The following is a 27,987-nucleotide window of genomic DNA, read 5'->3' as shown; positions in this document are numbered from 1 at the left end:
TCTCAATTTGGATTATAGTGATCCATTCCAGAATCCCTGCAGATACCAAAACCTGAATAATTAACGGGGGGGGGGGCACTACAGTAATTTACAGATGGACCACACCTAGCCCTTCAGAAGTTGTGCCTGGCCTCCACAGAAGCCTCCCAGGTGCAACCAGAAATCTGGGTCATGCTGCCAAAAGTATATCTACACAGCCCAAGGGCTTAGAAGGTTCTGTTTAATAAGTCATGATATTTAGTAAGTTCAAGTCTGTGCTCAATGTCACATCCAGTGTTACTACAGCAAGCACATACCCGATTTGTGCCACAGCTTGTATCCAAGTTGCTGTAACATTTTCAAATTGAACTAATGCAGCGATATGCAATAATTCAGGGGTGTTCCTAGCCCCTGTACCATCCAGGGCCAGGATTGCAAAATGCACCCCTCCCCCCACTGGTCACATCCAGGGTATGCTAAGGCCGCCTAATGTCACTGCCAGTTTTTATTGGAAAACTGGAAATGTTTTAAGGCCTTTAGAAGGCCTTTTACATCATGAGAAGGGGTAGTACACAGTTCTATCTTCGATATTATCTAAGAATCTGTTTTTGCCCTTGGTGGTGCCTGGTGATTCAAAATGGCTAAGTAGCAAAATGTTAGGGCTAGGAGTTGATAGGCAAAGTAGCAGAAACATCCATTCCCATTATAAGTAACAGCTGAGTAGGAAGAGGGTCATTTGTCAAGAACTACGGTTTTCCAACTCCGCTACCTATAATGGGAACATATTTCTGGCAACTTAGGGTAAAATGGTCATTTGTCACCAATGACTATGGGATGGGAAGCAAATAAAGGCTGACAGTCACAATGTACTAAGGAACTGGAGAGATACTGGGAATTAGGTATTTTACTTCATCCTACATGAGCCTTTGGTTCCATGTGATCTACACTTGCGCTCCATCTTCCAGCGCCTCGAGTCTGGTGCGTGGTTTGCTTTCTCCCCACTTCCTCATCTCCAAGCTGAGCAGAAGGTGTGACATGTGCCAGGCATGGCTGATGGTGCGGGGGTGGGCACACTTGGGCAGTGGCGTGCCCATTCTCTGTAGCAATTGGAGACCTCCACCATGGCCTGCCTCTGGGTGGCGAGTGGCGCCAAAGATGAGGAAGCACAGCCATGTATGCCTTGGTGAGCCCAGCCTGCGCTGTGCTTTGGGTTTGGAAGGAAAAGTAGTTGGCAACCTTCAGTCTCGAAAGACTGGGCTCTGAACGGTGGTTCTGTCACAGTGCCTAGTGTGGCTGAAAAGGCCAATTCGGGAGTGACAAACCCTTCCACAGTGGGAGCAAGTGCAGTCTGTCCCTGGCCTGTCTCCCTGGCTATGGGCCTTCCTTCTTTGCCTCTTTGCCTCAGTCTGTTGGCCGAGTGTCTCTTCAAACAGAAGAAGCGCCCCACTGGATCAGGCCAAAGGTGTACCTAGTCCCGCTTTCTGTATCTCACAGTGATCTTCGCAGGGAGCACACAAGACAACAAGAGAGCTGCATCCTGGTGCCCTCTCTTGCGCCTGGCATTCAGAGGTAGCCCACTTCTCGAACCAGGAGGTTGCACATAACCTGGGATGGACTTTGGCTCCAGGAATCTGTCCAAGCTCCTTCCAAGGGCATCCAGGCCGTCACATCCTGTGGCAAGGAGTTCCACAGGCCAATAACAAGTCTGGCTTGCCCAGGGCGAAGCTCGACGCCCTTCTGGGAAGAAGGCTGCGGCTGCCTGGCACGGGTGGGGCGTGCGCGCCGGCGCCGGGGAGAGGGCGACGCCTCGGGGACCAGGCCCGGGGGAGGATGCTGGGCAGTAGCAGCCGCGGCGGGGAGCGGCCCCAGCCCGGAAGAGGAAGCCGCCGCGGCTGCTGCTGCCGCCGCCGCAACCAGGGCTGCGATTGTTACGCGCGGCTGCGGGGAGGGACCGTCGCGCCGCAGCCCGGAGCGCAGCGCAGCGCAGCGCAGGTAGTGGGGAGCGCCTGCCGGCCTCCTGCGGGCAAGAGGAGTGGGCAGGCAGGCTCTGGAGGGAGGCGCCCCAACGCGTGCCCCTCTGCCTCCCTTGGAGAGGCTTTCCTGCAGGAACACCTGGGCTGCAGGGGAGGCAGAGCCTCCCCACCCACAACCGTAGGCACATCTCCCGTTCCCTCCTGGGTTGTGAGTGCTTGCAGGCTTAACCGGGCAGCGGTGCTTTTGGAAGGACCGGTGGGGAGGCTGTGCCTCACCTGCCTCCCTGACCTGGAGGTGTACTGTGGGCACATCTCCCATCTATGTTCCCAACTCTTCCCTCCTCGGTCATGAGTGGGGAGGCTCTGCCTCACCTGCCTCCCCACCCACCGCATGGCCCTGACCTGGAGATGCTCTGTCAGCAGATCTCTCATCCCCATTCCTAACTCTTCCCTCCTGACAGCTGATGCCAAATGTCTACAGCACCGCAGAAATGGGGAAGCTGCTGCTGTAATGGACACGTCTTTCGCTTGAGCTGAACACGTGAGAACTGAGGAATTTACAGCCCTGGGTAGAGAGAGAGGACTTGTGCTCCTGGCTGGTGGAGACTTGTGAGTAACTCCTTCCTGGCTCCCAAGATATGATGTCTGATGTGTGGATTTCTTTCAGTCCATAGGGAAGGGCAAGATGGAAGGAGAGGTGCTGCTTGACCCACTCCAGATATTTCTGAATGTTGCATTTTTCTCCTTGATCTGGCCTTTAGCCTTTGTATGGGCAGAGATGGCTTTTGTTTCTCATAGGTGTACTCAGAGGGTAGAAGCCAACGTAACCTGTGAGTGTTCCACAGGGCTCACTGTTGGCTCCAGTGCAATTTAATATCTACATGAAGTTACTGGGATAAATCATCAGTAGTGAATTGCCCTTGATGTGCTCACGCAGTGCTTGGAGGTGATGTGGAGGGAATGGATGTGGGTGAATAGGCTGAAGCTGATTTCAGACTAAATGGAGATGATGCTAATGGAACACCTTTGAGGCCAAATTTCGTGTGATCCTAGAAGGTGGGAATGAACTTAATCTGTGTGGCATCATCCACACTAACTTTCCATGCACTTTCAGGCCCAGTTCATGATGTGGTTTTATCATTTAAAGTCTGAGTCCACATTCTTGGAGAGTCACTTTTCACTGCGTTTAATCCCTGTGAGGAACAAATGAGGTCTACTATGGAATAGAAGAAGGGCAAGCCCATCTGTCAGGCCAATTGAAGCAGTTGTCTCACCTAGCAGTTTGGTGCAAGGGCCTTCCATCTCTGTCAGCCTACTAGCGGGGGGGGGGGGTGTCTAGCATTTGACATGTCATCTCAGGCATGAGGAAGCATTGGCTTGGCCATGATGGTTTGCTAAGTGGCATATCTTGTATGCCTGAAGATCTGAGGCTGCCAGTTCGAAACAACCGGAAGTACCCGAGAACTGACGACATGCTGATATACTGATGAGCTGACCCTCGGTGGCAGAGAGGAGTTGCCGTCAAGTGGAGCGTGGGAGGCGAAGGGCCAGAGAGAGGCCAGACTGGGAAGGAATCCAGCTGGAACGAGGAGTTCTATGAAAGACTAGAACTATTCAATTGTAAAAATCCCTATGGGGGTTTAGAACAGCCTGCCTATTTAAACCACCTTGAATTAAAGGCTGAGGAGAAATCTGACGACCAAAGAAAGGCGGTATATAAATACCTGTATAAATAAATAAATAAATATCTGCACTTACATGGCTCTCTGTGTTGTCAGACATGACAAAGCAAAAGAAAAGAGGAAGTACAGTAGATTTTCTTAAACAAGAGATCTGATATAACACACAAAATCCCCTTGACTAAGCAGGATGTTTATTTTTCATTTACCTTCTTCCTCTTTGAACAGTTGGCTGTTTGAACAGAGGCTGGGCACACATTTTCAAGGTCTGCCTTTGAAAAATCTCATAAGCCATTAATGTCCCTATACTGAGATCACTGAAATGTTCCATATATACTATGGATTCTTTTAAAAAACAAAACCGCCACATTGCCTTTAGTAAAATTGGGAATATTGTAGGTGGCTTTGTTGACCTATTAACCCAAGTAGAGCAATCAATTTAGACCCAAATCCTAACCCACTTTCCAGCACTGGCATAGCTGTGCCAACGGGACACGTGCTGCATCCTGCAGTTGGGTGGCACTCATGGAGGCTTCCTCAGAGTTAGGGAATGTTTGTTCCCTTACCTCGGAGCTTCAATGCCCTTAAGTTGGTGCTGGAAAGTGGTTAGGATTGTGCCTTTACTGTATTTAGTAGGACTGAATAAAATATATCATAGTGAGTAAGCTTTTGAGTTCTCCAGAACTCTTCTTCAGGTTGTGCATTAAAACAGGAGGTGGGCCTGATGTTGAAGCCCTAAAGTCTGCAGAATTTAACAGTCTTAAGACAGAGGGCACAAGACAGAGGGCATGGGGCACCATCTAGTTTACACCAGGAACTAGGTTCATGGTACACCACGTTATACCAGGAACTGCTGATTTAGGTTGCACCAGGAACTGATGGGGAAAGAAACAATGATTGTTTCCTTGTTTATTTTAAGTCTAATGTTTACTTTCCCCTGGGGGCTGGGGATAAGAATAGGCCCTCAGTTTGGCTGTACTTGTCGTAAGAGGCGACTAAACAGCCACCGGGTAGATGGGACTCGTTAGCCTGGGAAGGCAGCTCATCTGAGAGAAGGAAAACTCTGATCCCAAACCTCCACTGCCTTGTGGCTACATCCAGTTATGGAAAAGGCTTCAGGAGTCAACCTGGAGGCAAAATCCGGAGCCGGAGTCCCTGAGGCAGTTCATGGCTGAACACAGTCACGTTCTGGCAACTCCTGCGACGCTGCTGGAACCAACCGTATTGGCCTCTGCCTTTCCATTGGACCATTTCAGCGACGTGGAGAGGGGGGATTTGCTGCATGGGTAACAGCCTATCCTCCATACCTACTTTACCCAGGCTTCGCGCACTGGAGAGGACACTCTGTTCCAGAACCACCATTCAGAGCGTGACACCATAGTCTTCCGAGACTGAAGGATGCCAACAAGAATGTTTACTGGGCTGTCTTCTCAGCACAAAGTGGAACACATGAGTTCCTTGAGTGATAGAGAGGATGTTATGTACTTGCTAGATTTGAGATTGTGTCCCCATATATCCAGCTGAGCAGGATCTTGAGGGATGCCATAACTCCCAAAAGCTATTCATTCGGTGTGAAACCATAAATCCTCATGGCAAAGAGCTGGCAGACACAATACATGTGCCCCATCTAGTTTCAAGAAATGACACACCCCTGCAAGTGTGACCCAGTGTCAGCAGAACAGCAGCATAGGCTCTTTTAAGGAGCAGGTTTAACTATAGCAGGACATTAAAGCTTTGTACCTTTGAGGAAGTGTCTTTCAATCTGTCCATTCATGTACATATCAAGAATCCTGTTCCCACCCGCCGGCTAGGCATGAAGTAAGAATGGAACCTGCACTACGTGGGTTGGATAAAATGGGAGCGAGCACCATGTATTTATAATTAATGCGAAGCCAATTAATGCAGAATATTGTTTTAACACCAACCTTGCAATCTACATCAGCTGTAAAAATATTACTGGTGCCCTGTATCTACTTTCAGACAGGTGGAAGATCTCCTGGTTGTGTTGTATTATGCTTTCGCAGGGTGAGCTACTTTTGAAAAACTGGGGAAATAACTTCAGTGGGGGCACAGGGGGCCTTGTGCCCCCTCCGGAAGAAAGGGGAAGTGTGCTCTCCTCGCCTCTGGAGGATCTTCTGAGCTCCGCAAAGGTCATGCACATCTGCCTGTGGCCTCTGCCAGGCTCAGAATGACAGTAACTAGCGAAAAAGTCACTTCCAGTTTTTTTTTTACAAAAACTGGAGGTGACTTTTTAATGCCTTTTAAAAATCAATAAGAGGGCTGGAGAAGCCAAAACTGCAGATAAGGAGGACCAACCTGTATTCTTTAGATAGCGACCAGTATGCTTCGATTTGTCCACAGGTGTGCCATGGGAGTTTGGGGGAGGGTCACTTATTAGTAGAGGAATGTGAGCCCTCTCTTGACAGTGTGATGAAAAAAATCACTAATATTGTGAAAAAAAAATCACAATACTAATATTGAAGATCACTAATATTGAATGTAACCACTCCTGCTTTGTAAACATCCTAGAAAGTTTTACATTAGTGGCTTTTGTAACAATAATGTAACTAATATTGCCTTAGTGGTTACGCTTTTTATGCCTTTAATAAGGTAGAAAAGTGTTGACTATTTTTTGAAGCACAATTAAAAGTTGTCCGTATATATAGTGCCAAAACACAATCTTAGAAGGCAATTTAATGTTCAATAATTGATTAATTCCATATGGTTTTGCTTTTATAACCCATTGCTGTAATCTGTTACCCCGCAAAGAGAAAAAGGAACAGTAAGTATAAAGAATTCCTTTGCTAAGATTTGACCAAGAGAAAATAAAAAATTTAACTTAAAGAAATTAAAAAAAATCTATTTGAGCAAAAAGAGAATAAGAATGAATTAGCAATCTTCTCTAAAACTTTTCTTCACTTTCTCTCTCTTAGAACACACTGTATGTTGGCATATAATGACTGAAAAGATGTCACTGGGAGCAAGTCTGGAAAGCAGGAAACCTATAAAGGAGCCACCTGGGGCTGAAAAGGGCTCCACTCAAGTGATTACCATTGTATTTGTTGCACTCCTCATAGATCTGTTGGGTTTCACTCTCATCTTGCCACTCTTGCCTTCAATACTTGATCATTACAGCAAGAATGATGTAAGTAAGAGCTAAGTGCCATTGATTTAAAGCACTCGTAATGTTGGCAGCAACTGTTACCCTGCACATGCTGGATCTTGTCTGATCTTGGAAGCTAAGCAGGGTCAGGCCTGGTTAGTACTTGGATGGGAGACTGCCTGGGAATACTGGGTGCTGTAGGCTTATACCATAGTCTTTCGAGACTGAAGGTTGCCAACCATAATATCGTACATGTACAATACAATGTAATGGAATACCACCTGTATTAATTGTCACATAAGTACAGGTGTGTGTATCCCCCATAACTGCAGATCCCTATCTGTGAATTCATTTATCTGCAGTTCTCCACCTCCCTGTGCACCCATTACTTATCTGTGACAGGGGATCCTATACTTAGAGTGGTGCCAGGCATTCATGACTCTTCCTTTGCAGCTGGTTATAGAATGCAAGAGGAAAAGGAAAAATAGTCAGCATTCTCTTAGTCTCCCTCCTCTAGTGTTCCCGCTAATAATAATACAATAATACATGTATTTATATACCACCTTTCTTGGTCGTCATATTTCTCCTCAGACTTTATTCAAGGCAGTTTACAGGAAGCAAGAAGCTTCCTCCTCTAGCATTCTCTATAACAGGCTGCAAAGGTAGAGGCGTGAGTGCTTAGTGCCACAGTAAGTGTAGGATCGTCTTTTATCCATGGTTTTGGTATCTATGGGGGGCTCTAAGAAACCTCTGGGAGGCCTCATGAGGTGCAGAGAGGCCTCATTGCACTTCAGAACACCTCCTAGGCATGACCAGAAGGCACTTTCAGGGGGTTCAGTGAGGCCCTCCAAACTTGGGTTGGAACCCCATGGTAATTCAAATCCCAAACCTGCGAATAGGAGGGCCAACTTTTATTCTTTATATCGGTGATTTTCAACCAGTATGCCGTGAATTATTCACGGATATGCCTTGGGACCTTGGAGGAGGATCATTTATCGGTAGGGCCATTGAGGGATGTAGCCCCTCACCAGCAGCATGGTGTGCTTTGTCAATCGTCAAAAATCTGATGGTGTGCCTTGACAATTTTAGTGTCTTTTCAGTGTGGCATGAAATGAAAAAAGTTGAAAATCACTGCTTTAGATAGTAACTTCCACTTTTGTCTAGAAACCTCTGTTTCCTACCTGTAGAAAATAACTGTAGTACTGTAGCTCCTTGCATGCATTTGATGGAGGGAGGGTCTTGGTATTGTATGTTCATTTTTAAGATGCTACTGGAAATTTTGGGTGTGTTTTTGGGTTGTAACAGACTAGCACAGCTAATCTTCAGCAATCTCTCTTGTCCAGAATGCCTGGCACAGATGTTTGAAGAATAACAATTTTGTAAAGAGTTAATGCCTAGCTTCTGAAAACACAAGTGCCTATATTTTGAGAAAATGAGTTGAGAGAGTTCATTTAAAAAGACCTTGGGCACAATCCTAGCCTGCGCTGGAACAGGCAAACCACGAGGCTTGTGCTGTATCCAGCGCAGGATAGTTGCCATAAGCAGCTCAGCCAGAGGCAAGGGGAAACATTTCCCCATACCTCCGGGTAATTGCTGCTGGCGCCAATGGGTCTCCTCGTACTTGCGCCACTTCTTTAGGTGGCACAAATCTGAGGAGAGGAGTGACTTGAAGCCACTCTATACTCCCTGGGAACGGGGGTTGGGATTCGGCATAACTGCCAGATCCCAGCCCCACCTTCAGCTTATTGCCCTCCCTGGGGCTGACCACTGACTGTCCTCCCCTGCCCAGGAACACCTCCCTCCCTCCTCCTCCCCGCCTTCCCCCTGCCTACTTCACAGCCTTGTGTTGGCACATCCAAACCAACGCAAGGCACCACAGAGACTGGATTCAGGCTCCGTGTATTGGTGCACCTCCATGCGCTGATGCGGCTTCCTCCTGAGGAAGCACAAACATGCCTTATGGCATATTTGCAAACCTCCTGGGCCAGCGCAAGTTACTTGCTTTGGCTCATGGCACCTTTGGATTGTACCCTGTGTCTCATTTCAATAAGGGTTATATAAATTTCAGCATGGGGAGGGAAGATTCAAAGGCCTGCCCTTGAATTAAGAGTAAAATGGAAAAGTGTGTTTCTTGTGGTTATTTTTTTAAATACCTCACAATAGATAGAGATACAGGTATTCCTGCAGAATGGCCACCTGCATCCCACCTGGGCAATGCTTTTCTTCCACAGGATGGCTTCTACAGGACGTTGCAGCATGGGGTGGATCGGTTTGCGGAAGTGATCGGGATGCCGCCTGAAAGAAAATACAACAGTGTCTTATTTGGAGGTATGGATGGAGTTTCAATATCGAACGATTCAAAGGACAGTCGATAATAAAGAGGCCTTTAAAGGATTTTTGCTCTGCCCTTTCATATCTTGGAAGGGAAGTTGAAAAGTGAAAAGAGACGCCTGAGGGGGGACATGATTGAGACATACAAAATTATGCAGGGGAGGGACAGAGTGGATAGAGAGATGCTCTTTACACTCTCACATAACACCAGAACCAGGGGACATCCACAAAAATTGAGTGTTGGGAGAGTTAGGACAGACAAAAGAAAATATTTCTTTACTCAGCGTGTGGTTGGTCTGTGGAACTCCTTGCCACAGGATGTGGTGACGGCGTCTGGCCTGGACGCCTTTAAAAGAGGATTGGACAAGTTTCTGGAGGAAAAATCCATTACGGGATACAAGCCATGATGTGTATGCGCAACCTCCTGATTTTAGAAATGGGCTATGTCAGATGCAAGGGAGGGCACAAGGATTCAGGTCTCTTGTTATCTGGTGTGCTCCCTGGGGCATTTGGTGGGCCGCTGTGAGATACAGGAAGCTGGACTAGATGGGCCTATGGCCTGATCCAGTGGGGCTGTTCTTATGGTTCACAATTCATTTAAAATTAAATTACAATATAGTAATGTCAAATACATAAATGATATTACAACGACAAGTAAAAATAATCAACCAAATAAAGCAAAAACAATTTTTCCCCACCCTTTATTCGTGAAAGGAAAAGAAAATATAATCAACTTAAAGCACTATGGAGCCAGGAAAAAAAAGTCAATCAAAATCAGTCAATGAAAGGCTAGGGCAAATAAAAATGTATTGATCCCCCTCTGAAATGCCAGAAGAGAAGCGGCAGATTTAACGTCCTCTGGGAGGGAATTCCAGAGGCTGGGCACTGTAATGGAAAAGGTTTTCTCACAGGTTATCATCAATTGAGATTCCAATGAACTTGCCACAGAGCATCCCTAGAAGTTCTCACTAGGCGGACAGACACATGTGGAGAGAGATGATCCTTCAAGTATTTACATCCTAAACCAGTGGTCTTCAAACTGGAGATCGCTGTGCGCCAGAAAAACCTTCCCTGGCAAGAACAGAGCATATGGTTCCACTAGGAGCCTCTTCTCCTTGCTGCCAATTCTCCTCAAACTTCACACCAGCCAGTTTTCCTCTGCCCTGCCCAGCACTTGATAGCAATCCTGGGTTTGGCTCTGCATTAATAGGTGAAACAGCACCGAAATCCAGCATAGTAATTCTGTTTTAAAATATCAGTGTAGAAACAAATGGTTTGAGATTTATATTGGGTTGGGTTGGGCCAGAGCGTTTGAATATCCAAGACAAAATGAATAACCTCAAAGAAGAGGAAAATGTGTATTTCCGGAATAAAAGCAAGTGTACAATCAAACCTCTATGAAAAACAAACAAAAGCATTCCAACTAATAAACCGTCCCAGCTTAGATGCTGGAGACCAAGAATAGGACAGAGCTCTTAATTGCCAGCCCTAAAGAAGTAGGCAGTGCATTTCAGACAGGCTGTTGTTCTTTCTGGCAGAGAGTAAAGTAACCCCTCTGTGTCACAGCACAGGGAGGGGCAAGTTCAAACTTCTGCAGCCAGCAAGGTAAAAGCTACACTTTGCATCTGAATGAGAAATCTTAGTTCTCGTATCAGTAGTGACCTCAAAGACCATCTTCTGAAAGCTGAGCATTTCAGCACCATTTCAAATTAGGTACAGAAAATGAAATCATGACACCAAGGAGAGACCAACATTACAGGAGCTAGACTGGACTAGTAGCAAATGGTAATAGATGCAAGTTATATAAAATATGTATGTGAACAGAAAGCAAGAGAGCCCAGTCTGTTGATTTAGGGGTTTTTTAGACCCTCTTAAACTCTGAAAAATCTTAATCAGTTGCCACTACCCCAATATTTGAATAGTGATGTGAATGGTGATTAACTTGTCCAACCTTTTATTAAAAAAAAAAAAAATTCCCATCCCCTGTATTTTCAGGTGTACTGTTTGTAATGTGAGTTAGTAACTAATGGTAGTGTTCAAAACTGTTAGTAAGGTATTAACTAAGAAATCATAGGTGAACTTGAGCATGAATGACCTCCCACCCAAAGCACAAGGTTTTAAAGTAACATTTTAAGGAAATTGTAGTTTGTGTTGCATTAAAAAGGATGAAAAAGTTCAGAACCTAATGCAAGCTCTTCATATATGTTGCCTGTGATATTTGCTTGACCAAACTGGGTCCTCAATATGCAGGGTGACCAGATGTCATAACCGCAAGAGAGAACAAGGCACCTTAAAATGTAGGGCATCCAAGAAAAATGTAGGACATGACAACGTAAAAGCTAAGAACACTTGTGTATGGATTTCATGCAGTTAATTTAAACACCATATTACTTATTAAATTTAAAACTATATTACTTATAATTTATTAATTACAAGAAGGCTTTGTGCTACCTGCAGGGGCCCACTCACAGGGAAAAGGCGATTTAAGTTCTTTTCCAGCACACAAGGATTTAAAAAAAGGACATGCCCTGGGGAAAAAAGGGTGTCTGGTCACCCTGCCAACATGTTAAAGTGTGGAAAATATTCCTTTAATCACTCCATTTTTAAAAATGGAGCTCAGCGCATGCTTCTTAAGAAAAGTAGAGCATGACGAAGCAAGAAATCAGATCATGTTTGAAACATCATATCTAAACCAATGGAGAATTGACACATAGATTCAATGGAAGGAGATTAACAGCCCAATCCTAAGCTTCCCCAGCACCCAGGGATACAGCAGTGGCAAAATGGCAACGGCTGTATCCTGTGGGGCCAGTGAGGCAGCGCCAGGTCTTCTCAGGGTAAAGGAACAAATGTACCCTGTAGCACCTTACCCCGTGTAGCACCCAGGCTGCCCCAGTGGGTCTCTTCAATTCTGCACCTACTATTGAGAGGGCACAGAATTGAGGAGACCAGTTTCAGGTTTCCTGGCCTGGGAGGGGAGTCAGGATATGGCAGTAGAGCCTCCTGCCATCTCTGCTCCCCTCCCGGGCCTACTCCTCCCCCACCCAATTCTGCCCCTTTCCCACCCTCCCCCACCCCCAAATGCTGTGCCACCAGCCACTGGTCATAGTCACCACCAGGAGCTCTTGGTGGCGATTTTTGGGTGCTGAAACCCAGCACCAGTGACACATCAGTTCCACAACAGCCTGGGCCTGTGGGGCGCTGGCACCGCAGCTCATTGGTTTGGGCTCTAAGCTCTCGGATGTGGAATAATATGAAAGCATAGAAGTCATCCATCTTTATTGCTAAGCTGACTGTGTGACCTGTGAATCCACACTGATCTTATGGGAAGGAGGCAGCTCCTCTCAAACACTCCCAGGTGGGTTCTTCTTACTCAGCTAACAGGCTAACAAGGGGAATCACAGAGAGTAACAGACAGCTTTGCAAAGTAAATGATGTGCACACATGTCCAAGTGAATAGGTCTCTAAACTATGGAGCTGGTCGAGTTTGTTGACCAAAAATCCAGCTAGTTCCCTTCACCCAGTCGTGAATTGCTGAACTTCATTGCAAATGAATGCCCTGCTTTTCCCCTTAATTTTTGGACACTTTTAACGCCCTAGGAATTTTGCTGTGATGTTTTCTCATCGGTCCAAGCAAATGTGCAGTTGTGTGCATTAAATTATGCACTATTCTTTCGCACATCTCTTACTGTAAAAGCACTGAATGTGTGAAGCTGTTTGTCTGTTTTGAGCCAGACTATTGATGCATCTAATTTAGGAGTATCTCCTAGCACATGCAGTCACTTTTAAGATCTCAGGCAGAGGCCTTTTCTTGGACTTGCTATTTAAGGTCCATTTGGGGGGGAAAGGAAACATTTGTTTTTCCACTGAACCATGAATACTGCTATAGTTCAGTGGGAAGCATTCATATTATAGTCCAAGTCTTATGACGGTTATAACTGTAAAATATGGTAAAAGGTCATGTGTGGTGTGACACAACACAAATAATATTTGGGGAAATATTATTACACAAAAAACCAGATCTTGCACAACAGTGGAGACTAACCCATCACTTAGAAGCCCCTTGCTTTCAAGAGAACTTTTGACAATGTTAGAGATTAAGAAAAACAAAATTAACAGAATAATCACTCCCTTGGTTGACATACTTGTAGTGATACACATTTGTTGCTTTCATACTTTTCACTTTTGTGAGTGATGCTTACACTCAGTTCTTGCAGATCAATATTTTTATGTTCAATCTTTTGCAGGTCTGATTGGCTCCATATTTTCCATCCTTCAGTTTTTTGCCTCTCCGCTTACTGGTGCTGCATCCGATTCCTTTGGGAGAAAACCAGTTATGCTGTTAACTGTGGTATGTCTGCTGATGGGAGTATAAAGTGTACAGTGCAGAAAAGCTGTATCTAGTGAGTAGCCAACAGTACCAGAGAGAAACCAGTTATAGCCTAACCTCAGTACTGGGCTTGTTGAGTTAGCAGCTGGTATTTAAATCTCAGCTCTCCCATCCATATTTGTCTTGTCAGCATCTCTGAAATCGCACATTCTGCTTATATAGCCAAAGGAGCATGGCTTTATGGGAAATCCTTTTTCTTGGCCTCTTAATTGTCTCTTACTGAAAAACCACAGTGATCACCTCTGGAGATCTTTAATTGGAAAGAACCATGGACAATGGATATATCAACAAACTATTTACTGAGTTAAGTCAACAACCACCAAACAGAATTCTCAGTACATGGAGAAGAAAATTGAAAATTGACATGTACCGGGGAATATATGACAGACGATATTCTGTTGAAGGAAATAGTTACGAATGTGTGGTTGTATTCACCTGAGTGTTCAATCTTGGGTGAGCTATCCACATGAAACTTTGTGCCACATGCACTGTCGGGTCAGATCAGATTTTTGCACTTGATTGCAACTATGGAGTTCAATGCCATTGTGGTTGAGTGCCAAAACTGAAGAAGAAGTGGTACTGAGCTTTTACAAATAGCTTGTCACTGGCTAGAGGATCAACATGGGACACATTTCTTGTGCAGTCATTGCACGTTTAGTGGCTGTGTGAACAGAAAGTCCAATTTAAACTTAAATTTAAAACTAAAGCAAAATGTACCCACCATCTTGCTCGCTCACATATCTATTCTATCCCATACATATCCTCATTCCCCTTCTCTAGACTTATGGATCTATTTACACCCAAGCTGGGACCTTGAGGGGCTGCTGCACTTGGTATGGTTTGGGATTCTGATGGCTTAGCCTCCACAGATCCAGCCAGTTTGCAAGGGAGTTGATTAAATAGCTACACTGTATCCTGGTATTCAGACAAGAAAGGAAAGGTTTAAATTGTAACTTTTAAAAACTCAAAAGACTGGCTAAGCACAATGGCACAAGGGAGACTGTCTGCTAATCCTTCCCTCCAGATTGATTAACTTCATAGTATGCTTCCCTGGTATGTAATTTTAAGGTTCTTTAGAAAGCAGACATTGCTGCCTCTCAGCCTTAAGGCCAAATATGGATTCCTGGACAACCCATTCCAGATACTGACTTTATATGATTATGACTCAAAGTGGTTGTGGCCAGTAAGTGTATCCCTTTATTTTGAATCAGTATCTTGAATTTCCTACTGAGGTTCTATTTGTACAGGTGGAGCCACCATATCGACGGATTCTGCATCTGCAGATCTGACTCAATGTGGGTCTCCTAGACCAGGGGTGCTCACACTTTTTTTGGCTCGAGAGCTACTTTGAAACCCAGCAAGGCCCGGAGATCTACCAGAGTTTTTTTTTTTTACAATGTTCGCGCCATCATAACATATAACATTTATGTGTACAATGTATGTTGGTGTACCTTGAGCCCCACTGAGTATAACAGGACTTACTCCTGAGTAGACATGCCTAGGATTAGGCTGTGAGGCTGCAATCTTAGCCACACTTACCTGGGAGTAAGCCCCATTGAGTACAATGGGCCTTACTCCCGGCGTTTCCTCCCAGAGGCACCTGAAGGGGGGGGTCGGCACTCCGCGATCTACTCATTTTGCCTCGCGATCTACCGGTAGATCACGATCCACCTATTGAGCACCCCTGTCCTAGACCCACATGGAGCCAGATTTGTTAGCCCCACTGGAGCCCTATGTAGGGGACCGTAGCTGTGCTCCAGTCACCTCCAGAGGGTTTTCTGAAGCCCGCAGAAACAGCATGTGTCCGTCCACTGCTTCTGCAGGCTTTAGAATGGCTGTTCCGGTTTCCAGAGAGAAAACGGAAGTGGTTTTTATGCCATAAAAGGCATTCGGAGGCCCGGGGGAAGCCCTCCAGTAGCTCCAGTCCCCTTTGGAGGGCTTAAAGGGGCTGATTGTGGATTTGATTATCTGTGAATTTCAACATCTGCAGGGGGTCCAAGGATGGATGCCCTGTCGATACTGAGGCCCCACCTGTATTTGAATAATGGTTCAGGTTCTGTTCAAAGTTGAGACGCTAGTCCATGCTAGTCCAATTTTCAGTTGAAATGCTAATTGTTAAATATTAGTCCAATTTTCAGTTGAAACCCATGACTGAGCCCTTGGTGGAGCAAGTCAAGGTTTCCTTTGCTTTTAGAAAATCCTCCTGTTCAGAAATTTATTTCAATGAACTGACTTTGCTGTCTTCTGTAACGAAAGCAGGTATTTCTTTTCTTATAGATTGGTCTGATAATATCCTACACGCTCTGGGCCATTTCCAGGAGTTTTGGGTTATTTCTTTTCTCCAGAATCATTGGGGGAATAAGCAAAGGGAACGTCAGTCTCTCCACTGCTATAATTGCCGACCTGCACTGTCCAAAAGCTCGAAGTAAAGGCATGGTGAGTTAGTGGCTCAGATTTGGACTTTTGGTTAGATTTGGGCTTTTGGTTAGAAGTCTCCTGTTCAGTCATTGATCAAAAATCTGCAGAGTTTTTTTTTATTTTTTAAAGCAAATAATGCAAGTGAATGTGCTCTCAATGAAGATAGTGGGCTTGGAGGCATATTAATAAGCATGATTTTCAACCTTTCCCATCTCACGGCACACTGAGAAGGCACTAAAATTGTCAAGACACACTCTCGGTTTTTTGAGAATTGACAAGGTACACCACACTGCCGGCTGGGGCTCACATCCTCCTATGGCCTACTGATATTTGACCCTCCCCTAAACTCTCACAGCCCACCTGCAGACCATTTGCGGCACACCAATGTGTGTGGCACAGTGCTGAAAATCACTGAGCATGAGCATGGCCATTCTTCATTTGCCGTAAGCACTTCAGTGGCCTTTGCTTGTGGATTTGCAGACTGCTGCACTGGCATCCTAGGGTCACAATTACCCAGGATCTTGAGGGAAGGATTGGAACTTTCCAGTTGTATCTAGTTTGACCTTGGCCCACCAAGCTTCGTGCTCCTTTCTAGCCTACAGGAGAACTGAGACTTGCAGCCACCTGCTAGATTTGTGCAATCTTGACTGAGAGCTTTCCTCTTTTTATCATAGGCTTTTTTGGCCACCTCCTACATATTTTTATTGTTGTTGAGTTTATTGGTCTTGTTTTTATATTTAAATTAGCTCCGCTCCATGTGGATATTGAAGTCCATTTCTTTAATTTTCTGCTGTTATTCATCTGTTACTAACAGTTGCCTGCAACACTACACTTCTGCTTCAGTGGCTTGTGGTCTAGCAACATTTGTACAATGTCGTTAATTAGGAAGTAACAAATAGCTTCAAAAGGGCATATATAGTTCATGCTGCGTATTTTCCATAACCGGTTGCACGAAGGATAGGCACCTACCTTAGATATTTTAACAAAACTAACAACCCAAAGCTGACCAATCTTCCAATGCCAATGCAGCCGTGCCATTGCGGGGGTGTACATTCTGTGATGGTGGGGCAGTCACAGAGGCCTCCTCAAGGAAACATTTGTTCCCATACTTGGGGGCTCCAATGCATGCAGTTGCATCAGTTCTGAAAAGTTGGTTAGGATTGGGTTGTGCGCATACTGTTTTTCAAAGATGTGGCATTGGCCAATCTCTCTCTTGTGTGTGTGTCTTGGAATTATTTAACAATATTTTTATTCCCAAACGATCTAGTTTGAAAAACACAATGCAACAATATATATACAAATAGAGTAGTTAAAATAGAAATATTTTAAATATTTTATAACGTCGGAACAGTACTTCTTTCCAACAATTCTTGAGGTTTTTATTTAAGAATCAATAATTATGTATACCCTAAATGAAATGGAACATGTCAATATTAGCTTTGTTTCCCCAGGCAATGATTGGTGTGGCTTTCTCCTTGGGTTTTACCTTTGGCCCTATGCTTGGTGCTTACCTTGCCATGGAGAAAGGGAAGGGAGACGTCTTCTACTTCCAGTCAGCTATTTTTGCTGTCATGTTTGCAGTTACTGACCTGATTTTCATCGTCCTCTTCTTGCCGGAAACACTCCCCAAAGAAAAACGGGTAAGAAGTTCTAGAAGCAGATGATGGTCATGTTGGTGTTGCAACTGAGTAATAGGGAATAAGGAAGCCCATGCCTGTATTGCTCTGGCATACTGTGAGAGTAGCAGGGGAAAAAATGAGGGTGTGTGCAGAACCAAGAGCTGTTGCTCACCTTTCTCACAGAACAATCTTGTGGGGTTGAAAATAGCACCAGAACAGGTGGCCGCCATAAGGTCTGTGCCAGCTCCACACTTTTTCATATGGATGTGGCTGGAAGCTGGCTCACTCTGAAGAACATGGTACCTCTTGATGGCTGTGGGAGTGGATTGTGGCTCAGCAAACCTGTCTGTGCCTTGTCATTTTTACAGGTTGCCCTTGTAGTAAGATCATGAAGCCTGTGTTGGACCTTCTTAATGCTGATTCCTTGTACAATACAGTGGGCCCTCCCTGTCCGTGGATTTGACTCAACACAGGTGCCAATCCTATGTATGGAGGGCCTCAAGGACATCCCAGATGTGACTGGAAGTGTGCATGGTCTCAGCAGGCCTCAGAAGGCCTCCTGGAGGGCACATCCAGGAGGTTGTTGAGGCCCTCCCTGCAGATTTGATTATCCATGGAAATTGGTGTCCGGGGGGGGGGGTCTGGAAATGGATCCCCTGCAGATACTAAGGGCCCACTGTATATGCAATTGCCATATTTCAGTTCTTCATGGAAAAGGTCCTGATGTATAGCATGTAGGCATTTTTAAAAAGTGTAAGAACCTCAATAAGAAGCATGACAACCTGTAACTCCAGTACATTTTGTAATAAGTCGGACTTGAGATTTCCTTTTCTCTGTGTTAGTATCATTATGTTGTATTTTCCATTTCCCCATTAGGTGTCCTCTGTGGTATCTGGTTTTCAGTCGGCAACTGGCCTAGTCAGTCCTTGGGCCTTGTTCCAGTTCTCTGCAGTAAGCCAGAGAATGGATTCCCCTTCGAAAAAAAGCAAGTCCATAAGCTTCACTGTTAAGTTTTATAGCATTTTTTTTTCCTTAGGAAGTGATTTATTTCATGACACTTTTTGCCTCTTCTGATCAATCCTGACTTTGCATAAAGCTTGTATTATCTTTCTCCCTAATGAGGGCTGGCTCTTTCCTGAAAATATTAACAGTGCTGCATTTTCTGCTGGCTCTTGGCAGTCATCCCAATGAACAAATCAATTTGAGTTATGCATTTATACAACCCCTAACATGAAAAGACCATTAGATATGTGTTTTGCATGCATGGCACATCTGTTCATTTCCAACATCTCTGCTTGAAGGATCTCTAGTAAAAGGGCTGGGGGGAAAAAAAAGCCACTTACAGAGGCCACTCAGTGCAACAGTATTGACCCAGAAGGACCCAATTCAGCATGTCTGTACCTTATATTTTATCCGTATTCACAGCTACTGTGTAACATGTTAATTCAATGGAAGCATTCTTATTTCTCTTGCAGACCTGCTTATATATGCCAGGTTAGTTTTGCTTGCAACATCCCTTGCATACTGAATGAAACTCCAAGATTAATGGGAACCTTTTTAAATGATTCCAATAGCACAGTTGCTCTGGGCTACCAAGTACTGGTAATAGTGCTGGCATCCTTGACACCCCCAAAGAAGAATTCTTGCTAAGGAAGAATTAGCAAAGTGTTTAAAAGCTAAAAGCTTCCTGTGAAGGGGATTTGGCAGGAAAGGTTCTTTATTTCTCAAACTTTTAAAATGTATTTATTTAAGACATTACTGCCTCCCCTCTGCTACAACTTGAGGATGTCTGCAACATATTTAAAGTTTGATGCATAGGACTTGCTTGAAAATAATTCAGGTTAGAAGTGTTGCTTGTTTTAGAGATATTGGAGCAGGCATTCTGCTGTCATGGACCAACAGCCATGCAATTTGTGCAATTGTTACAATGTAGTTTGAGCACTGTATTGTTTTAACAGATCTCAAGATCCTTGGTCTGGTGTACTTCCTGTATCTCTTCCTGTTCTCTGGACTGGAATACACCTTGAGTTTTCTTGTCCATCAACACTTCCAGTTCACCAGGTATTATTACATGGCGTTTCTAACTGTGTGCACATCAGCATCCATTTAATTCATTATTGTGCCTCAAACAAACTCCTTTTAAGCATTTTGGGATCTCTTGGGTATACCATTATGAAAAAAAAAAGATGACAAAAAATGACAAAAAGAATTAAATCATACTCTTAAGTTGAAATTGGGTTTTGAGTACCTCCCTATTCTAAGCTAAAGAATTTTAGAGTGTTCTACCTTTATTAAGGAAATTAGTTGTGAGAAATTATGTTCAGATGCATCAGTGAAATAATCACATGAGTTTCTGGCTCAGCTATGCTGATTCACATCCAGAAACTGAAAGATTTTTTTGTATGTCAGCAGAAATGTTGAGCCTTGAAAAGCAGACCTATAAACACAGTTTAGTTTCCATAATGTATATTTATTCAGCTGAGTTCTATGTTGTGTGCAACATTTTATTTCCCCACCTACATTAGATATTATGGATCCAATTCAGAAAATTTCTTTAGTGCTACTCTTTTAAAAGCCATCCTTCTTGAGAATCTTTGGCCTATTGGCTTCCTAAGTGGGGACTCAGCTGGCATAACCCCTTAGGGCCAAATCCTATCCAACTTTCCAACCCTGGTATAGCCGTGCCAATGGGGTAAGCAAGTTCTATTGTGTTCAGTGGGTCTTACTCCCTGGAATGTGAGGTTAGGGTTGCAGCCATGGTGTAGGCTTCCTCATGAGGAAGCTGCTTGAACCATTCACTAATGAGGCTATGCCGTGTCTCCAAAGCTAGACATGATAGGGCAAAATGGATGCCATTTTTTGAATTAGCACCCCATATATACCCAGGAATTGGTGTAACGTTTAAGGAAGCAAAATGTTTGTGCTATCACTGTTAAAAGCATATACAGAGTAGCCTTTTAAAAGTACAGATCTGTAACATTTCTCCAATGCAGTCACATGCCATGGTAGCATAATGTCTAATATATTAAAATTAAATATTGAAATGAATGGGGACTCACCTGAAATTAGCTCGTGACCTGCCTAGTGAGTCCCAACTAACAGTTTGAGAAACACTGCTTTAAATATAAAACCATGCAAAACCCATTTGATCACAGGAGACAATTGGACAAAAAAAAAATGCATAAAAAATGTGTAAGCCTCCCAAACCATTTTTTACTCTTGTAAAAACTACCGTCCATTTCCACCAGCTTCAATGTGAAATTAAATTTATGCAGTTCTTTTCTGCCTCTTGCTATTTCTTAGCATGGAGCAAGGGAAGATGTTTTTCTTCATCGGAATGACGATGGCTGTGATCCAGGGAGGCTGCACTCGCCAAATAAAACCAGGAAATGAACTCAAGGCTGTGAAAAGGGTAGGCTGCTTTTTAGCATTTCAGAGTACACTTACGAGGGAATTAGACCTCAGTGAACGCAGTAGCACTGGAATTTGCATAGAACTGCCTTGTTAAATACGTCATGTTTGCAGTTTTATTTTTCCCCTCCCTTTTGCTTTCAGATCACTTTTTTTTTCCTTTTTGTCACTTCACTCTTAATGCATCACATTGATCTCTCCGTTTCCATTATGAGGGATTGAATAGCATTTGGACAGGGGGAAAGACTAGTGGTGTAGAAAATTCTGCCTTCAGGTTTTTACCATTTGATAGAACTTTGTGTACTGCAAACCTTCTCACTCTTCTCTTTTTGCAGGCAATCATGCTGTCAATTCCTGCTTTTCTTTTAATTGGCTGGAGTACTAATATGATTGTCCTGGGTGCAGGACTGCTGTTTTATTCCTTTGGTGAGTTTTCAAATACATCTTTTCAGGCACTACTGCTAACCTAAACATGCTGAATCCACTTTAGAGTTCTCAAAATCATTGTTGTTGTTGGCAACCCTTCAGTCTCGAAAGACTATGGTATCACGCTCTGAATGGTGATTAGTGTCCTCTCCAGTGCGCGAAGCCTGGGTAAAGAAGGTATGAAGGATAGGCTGTTACCCATGCAGCAAATCCCCCCTCTCCACGTCACTGGAATGGTCCAGTGGAAAGGCAGAAGCCAATATGGTTGGTTCCAGTGGCATTGCAGGAGTTGCCAGAGCATGACTGTGTACAGCCGTGAACTGCCTCAGGGACTCCGGCTCCTGATTTTGCCTCGAGGTTGACTCCTGAAGCCTTTTCCACAACTGAATATAGCCACAAGGCAGTGGGTATGGGGCTCCCCTGGGGGCTGGGGATAAGAATAGGCCCTCAGTTTGGCTGTACATGTCATAAGAGGCCACCGGATAGATGGGACTCATCAGCCTAGGAAGGCAGCTCATCTAAGAGAAGGAAACTCTGACCTCAAACCTCCACTGCCTTGTGGCTATATCAAAATCATTAATGCTGATGAATTTACACATCAAAGCCACCTTCCTTCCTTCCTTCCTTCCTTCCTTCCTTCCTTAAGAAAGCCAAGGCACTGCACAGCTGTGTAGGTTATTTGCTCATTTGCAAGGAAGGGCTGCATCAGAATATGAAATGAGCATGGATTTGATCTAGATGTTACTTTCACCACAGGGATGAGTGTCTGGCAAGTTTCCCATCCCTACCTTACCATTCAGGGGCATTTTCACAGTGAGCACATAAGAATAGCCCCACTGGATCAGGCCATAGGCCCATCTAGTCCAGCTTCCTGTATCTCACAGCGGCCCACCAAATGCCCCAGGGAGCACACCAGATAACAAGAGACCTCATCCTGGTGCCCTCCCTTGCATCTGGCCTTCTGACATAACCCATTTCTAAAATCAGGAGGTTGCGCATACACATCATGGCTTGTACCCCATAATGGATTTTTCCTCCAGAAACTTGTCCAATCCCCTTTTAAAGGCATCTAGGCTAGACACCAGCACCACATCCTGTGGCAAGGAGTTCCACAGACTGACCACACGCTGAGTAAAGATATATTTTCTTTTGTCTGTCCTAACCCGCCCAACACTCAATTTTAGTGGATGCCCCCTGGTTCTGGTATTATGTGAGAGTGTAAAGAGCATCTCCCTATCTACTCTGTCCATCCCCTGCATAATTTTGTATGTCTCAAGATGTGGTCATTCCACAGTGAGATGTGGTCATTCCACGGTGAGGTCCCTGCTTGACACTGATCAGGAGTAAGGAAGCTCACCGTATGGCCACCCTTACTCACTTGTTGCATGGCTAGATGAGAATTCACTATAGCAGTGGTTCTCAAACTTACCTGGGTCATGATGTCCCCAAAGCCTCTTTTTCCTTGCTCAGCTAGGCACCACCATCTTTGAACTTGTGAAATCTTGTGAGATCCAAGATGAGAGCACCTATATCTCATGAGATCCAAGATCACAGTGCACAAATCTTGTGAAATTCAAGATGACAGTGTCCCATCCGAATATTCCAACTCCCTTCTAATGCCCACTTTTGGCTAATTAACACCCTCCTTTTCCAAGAACAGCTGTGGTGTGCAAAGGAAACAAACAGAACTCCTTATCAGTTGAGCAATTAACCAAATTAATTGCTACAAACACATACACTCCCTCCAAGTCCTCTTGTCCTGAGGCTTTTCCTCCCCAAAACTCCACTTAACTCAATGGGTAAAGGTCTGAAGCCTCCAGTCCAAGACCAATCCAGTCTCCAAAGCACAGTCCAGTCTTCTGCAGCAGAGTCCCTCCTCTGTGTCCTCTGCAGTAGAGTCCTGGCAGTTCTCTCTTCTGTGTTCTCCAGCAGGGTCCTGGCAGTCCCCCTTCTCCCATAGGGCTGGGTCAGGTAGCATCTCCCTCTGGGTCAGGGTAGCTCTGCCTGAAGCTGCCTTTTATCCTTGGATGTCTCATAATCCAAAATGCAGCTCACCTGTGAGCTTGTTAAGTCCAAATTAGGACCCTTGTTAAGTCCAAATTAGGCTCAGGTGAGCCATCTCTTCAGTCCATGTCCATTCAAAGTCCCATCAAGGTCAAATGAAGCTCAGGTGTCCATCCAGGTCTCCATTGGTCTTGATTGATTACAGCTGTGGAGCCAGCCCTGCCTTCCCAGAGCTGTCAAACAGCTGTCAAAACATGGAATCCCTGTAAACACCACATCATCCACCTGATGATCTGATCTTCCATTACAGACGGCACCTGGGGAACAGGTATGGGAGCAACTGGGGACATCTCATACAACCCCTGTGAGTGTACCAAGGTGTCACAATGCGGGAACCTCTGTACTATAGGGGTCTGCATTCCCATGGCAAATATGTTTAGACCTGTCAATAGTTGCAGGCACAGAGACCTGATTCAACAGTGTATATCCTGTGTCCTGAAAAGCTGATCTGTGCAGTTGCTAATTCTCTGACTGGAGTTTTGCACATACAGTCCTGGCAGCTGAATTGGGTGAGAAACCAGATGCTCAAGAACTGCTTACATTGTCTACCTAGGGATACTGGTGGAGGATTTAGCTTCTGCATGTGTGTGGCCCTGGTCTGAAAGAGGGTATTCTTATACCTTCACACCAGGGCAAGCTTTGGGTCAGCTGGTTGCTTGTCTTTGCAAGGCTAGAAGGCGATATGTTAGCTACAGTTCTTCCCGAGGCATGTTTTAGCCGGGAAGCAGTTGGAGTTACAGATCTTGGCTGGGTTTCTGGCACAGAGGAGCTATTTTCACCCCCACCCATCCATTATATCTTTCGTAATGTCTGATTTTCATACTCACTCTATGACAACATGTGTGTGTTTTTTGCCTTGCTTGACAGAGAGCTGGAAAATTGCTAGTCAGAGTTAAACAGTGACCTGTGTATCCCCTTGCCCCAGGGTTTGCAGAAGAGCATATAGATATGGGAAGGAGTAGCCAAATGGACACATAATTCTTATGCCTGCAAGGGTTGTTTATACAGCTTGGCTTTGCAGGAAAGACCACTAAATCACATGATCCAATATTGGTGTACTCCTTTAGGGCTGGGTATTTTTCCACAATGCTTGTTGTTCTGTAAGGTGATGCCTCATAACTCATTTGCACTTTCTTTTGGCTTCTTATTCCTAATTGGCCATTTAACTTGCTTTCAGCTGCCGCTGTTGTTGTTCCTTGTTTGTCTGCCGTGGTGTCTGGCTATGGTAAGTGACTGTTTTGGCACAGGAGAGGGAGATCGCCTGTGTCCAGTGGAACTCTTGCTGTTTGTTTCCACTTAAAAGATCTTGTCCTGAGTTTGAACCCTGGAATGTTAAGACATATTCATCACAATTGTAAATGGCTTAAAACCAAAATCTGAAGCTAAAATCTTGCTCTTGGGGAGGGGCAGGGTAACAAGATGTCCTCTTTTTCTAGGACATATCCTCTTTTTAAGCCTTTTGTCCTGGAAAAGAACTAAAATGTCCTCTTTTCCCCTGTGAGTGGGCCCCAACGCATAGTCTTCTTGTAATAAATTATATGTCATAAATTATAGGTAATATAGTTTTAAATTTAATAGTAATATAGTGTTTAACCAAATGAAATCAATATACGAGTGTTTTTAGCTTTTATTTTGTCATGTCTACATTTTTCTTGGATGTCCTACATTTTGGAGTGCCTGGTCCTCTTTGGCGGTTATGACATCTGGTCACCCTGGGTGGGGGTGCCCTTGTGTCTGGCACAAATTATTGGTGTGGGTGTGGTGGTGGTGGGGATACTGGCCCCAGGCTCAGTGGTGCATGGAAGAAGGTGAACAAAATGGAGGTCAGGTGATTTGGCAGGCAGGCATTTCTTGACATGGCAAGCATTGACTGAGCATGCCCAGTGAGTTCAGTTCCATGTAGGGTGTTAAAAATGAACAAAAGAGAAAAGACTGGTATCCGTCTCTTATTTTCACAGGATCAGAAAGTCAAAAAGGAGCCGTAATGGGCATCTTAAGGAGTCTGGGAGCCCTTGCAAGAGCTTTTGGACCAATTACATCAGCAACAGGTAACTGCAGTTGTATGTGTGTACATGAGCAGTTCATAGAGATTGTGTTACTCTGGGCAGATTTCACATGGGGAAGGATTGTCAAAAAGAAGCATTTAATACAAGACTTGCATGGTCTGACTATGGAAGTGCTCCTATCATGGTGGAAGTCAGCCTCTTCTAATTCTGCCAGCAACAGCATGGGCTTGGCCCGTATTCTAGACTTTGACATAGAAGAGTGTCCTCATTCATCATCCACATCCTTATTTTGCTTATAGTTTGCCACAAGAAAGAAGGATCTTGTGCCTCCTCCTTCCCCATAAAACCAAAGAACACATAAAACAAAATGTGCTTGTGCCCAAGGTTTTCCCCCCTCTCTGCTTCATTTCATTGGCTGCTGCACAGAGAAGTGATGAAGCTCTTCATTGTACCTCTTCCCTCTTACAAACCCCCATCTTTAAAGATTAAAAAACACTTTGCACAAAGTCTACTGTTTCTCCTGCTCTTGGTTTGAGAGGCAGGTTGCCTCTGATTGCCATGTACAGGGGAGGGCACCGAGATGCAAGTTGTGCGTGTGTCTTGTGTGCTCCCGGGGGCATTTGGTGGGCCACTGTGAGACACAGGAAGCTGGACTAGATGGGCCTTTGGCCTGATCCAGCAGGGCTCCTCTTATGTTCCCCAGTTTCCAATGTTAGTCTGCTCCCCAAAGAAAGAAAAGAACGAACAAGAGCTTAAACAGCAGTTTGAGCTTGTCTTGCTGACAAGAAAGCTGCAGCGCTTTGCAACCTTCATTGTACAGCATGTGCTAGATATGGGAGGGGAGCTTAAAATTACTGGCAAGAATTTCCCTGGAGGACTGGGTTCTCCTTTAGTCACTCTCCCAGCTCTGTCCAATTCTCAGAGTACAGCCACAGCAATCTGAGCCAGCACATGATGTCTTGGATGAGTGCGAGCTGCTTTCCTAGGAACTCCAGGATTCATGAATGGGGAAAGCTATTGAAGGTGTCTCTCCTCACACTGAAAAGTGGGCTTTAAATGTGATCTTGGAGGGGAAAACCTACATCTTCTGGGAGCAACATAGTTTTTGCTTTGCTACAGTTTCATGGAGAGAGAACCCACTTTTGTGATAGTCAACCATGTTCCTAAAAGTTGCTTCTTTTTCTTCCCAGTATATTGGCTGGCAGGAGCTGAAGTCTGTTTCACGGTCTGTGCCTTTTTGTTCCTGGTCCCGCTCATTCTGCTTGGATGCATTCATGAGCAAATGAAAAAGGAATAAGCAACCCTGTGGTTCATTTTCCAAGGAACTCCACAAATCATGCAGAACTGGTGGGCCAAGAAAAGATGTTACGGGACCTCATATATAAATACCCTTGTATTACATTTTCTTAAAAAAACATGATTTTGAGCTTTCCAGATATGGACTACAATGTTTACTAGCATATATCTATTTATACCCAAGTATATTTTGAGCATAAGACATGACTCTCTTGAGCATAAAACTCCTTGAGTCTTAAAACTTTTCTCTAGCCTGTACATGCTGTCCTGGATGTCAGCCCCCACAGCACAGCAGAATCCAGTTTGAAGTAAACATGTATTGGATTTTGGTGCATGCTTGACTTTAACAAGTTGGAAGGTGGAAAGCTGTTACCTTAAACCAAAGACTTGGGTTGAAAGCCAGAAAACACTACACAGGTTCGTCCCACTAGCTGTGGGAGGCAAAGAATGCAATCCATCATCTTTAGGAGGGTCTCTGTAAATGTAAACACTGTTGCAATTTGTTCTTATGCTGATTTTCTTTACATTCACAAAGCACACTGTACTTGGACAATATAGTACACTATGTTAATATTTTTTGTAACATGAGAAGCTTCAAGGACACAAGAGAGGCACTGAGACCCTCTAGGCTTAACTCTATCCCTTGCAGGCACTGAGCACTTTCTCCAATTAAAGCTTCAATGAGCACTTGGTAGCTTGCTGAACAGCTAGGCAGGTTTCTGAAACTTTGTCCCCAACAGGCAATGAAACAACTTAGTAAAAGAGATTTTAGTTTATTAAGTACATAAGGTTACAGTAAGGCAGCAAATGCTAGAGGCATAAACATCTAGGAAACATATCAGCAATAAAATAAGAAAGCTAGCTGGCTATCTCTATTAGTTCCTCACCTGGGTCAGCCTCTCTTGTAGATCTTTTAGCTCCAGGCTACCTATGAGGCCAGCTGCCCATGTTGGACAATGGAGCTCCAAGCATGCAAGATGTTGCCCCGAAACTCTGTCCAAGAAGGAACACACACACACCCCCTTGGGGCACTCATTATTATACTTCTTATGCTAATAGTGCTGAGGTGACTTCATACGTACTCATTTAGACTGTCCAATCAGAAACTTTTGAGGACAGAACCTTCTCAAAGTGGGTCTGGTTGCTAGCCCTCCTAGTTCTTACCCCTCCCAACTGGAGAACCATAGCTGCATTCCATTCTGCTTGATCAGGCGCCCCTCAGTCTACTGAGGTGTAAAACATTCCAAGGGGTTGTAATTCTTGTTTATTTACTCACATTCTTGCAGCTGGAA

At 44.5% G+C, this 27,987-nt stretch overlaps 1 protein-coding gene across 1 annotated transcript; it reads left to right on the top strand.

Moving 5' to 3' along the window:
* Positions 1-1,856: 1,856 nt before the first annotated feature.
* Positions 1,857-27,987, top strand: MFSD10 (major facilitator superfamily domain containing 10). Its single transcript, XM_066632143.1, has 14 exons — positions 1,857-1,971; positions 2,414-2,561; positions 6,565-6,776; positions 8,966-9,062; positions 13,313-13,416; positions 15,733-15,891; positions 17,325-17,513; positions 18,369-18,477; positions 19,451-19,553; positions 20,796-20,904; positions 21,239-21,329; positions 24,571-24,618; positions 25,352-25,441; positions 26,590-27,987. Exons 3-14 carry the CDS (start codon positions 6,588-6,590, stop codon positions 26,694-26,696), a joined length of 1,395 nt encoding a protein of 464 aa, XP_066488240.1. The 5' UTR covers positions 1,857-1,971; positions 2,414-2,561; positions 6,565-6,587; the 3' UTR covers positions 26,697-27,987.

Source organism: Tiliqua scincoides, chromosome 6, assembly GCF_035046505.1.
Source record: "Tiliqua scincoides isolate rTilSci1 chromosome 6, rTilSci1.hap2, whole genome shotgun sequence".
NCBI lineage: Eukaryota > Metazoa > Chordata > Lepidosauria > Squamata > Scincidae > Tiliqua > Tiliqua scincoides.
Note: the sequence above shows the minus strand (reverse complement) of the source record. Positions and strands in the feature narration are given on the sequence as shown.

What these genes read in the sequence shown, in the direction of transcription:
- MFSD10 (XM_066632143.1), top strand. Translation starts at nt 6,588, where the DNA reads ATGACTGAAAAGATGTCACTGGGAGCAAGTCTGGAAAGCAGGAAACCT. An exon ending in CAACAGTGTCTTATTTGGAG is followed by an intron (nt 9,063 to 13,312) that starts GTATGGATGGAG and finishes AATCTTTTGCAG; the next exon opens with GTCTGATTGGCTCCATATTT. An exon ending in AAGCTCGAAGTAAAGGCATG is followed by an intron (nt 15,892 to 17,324) that starts GTGAGTTAGTGG and finishes TTGTTTCCCCAG; the next exon opens with GCAATGATTGGTGTGGCTTT.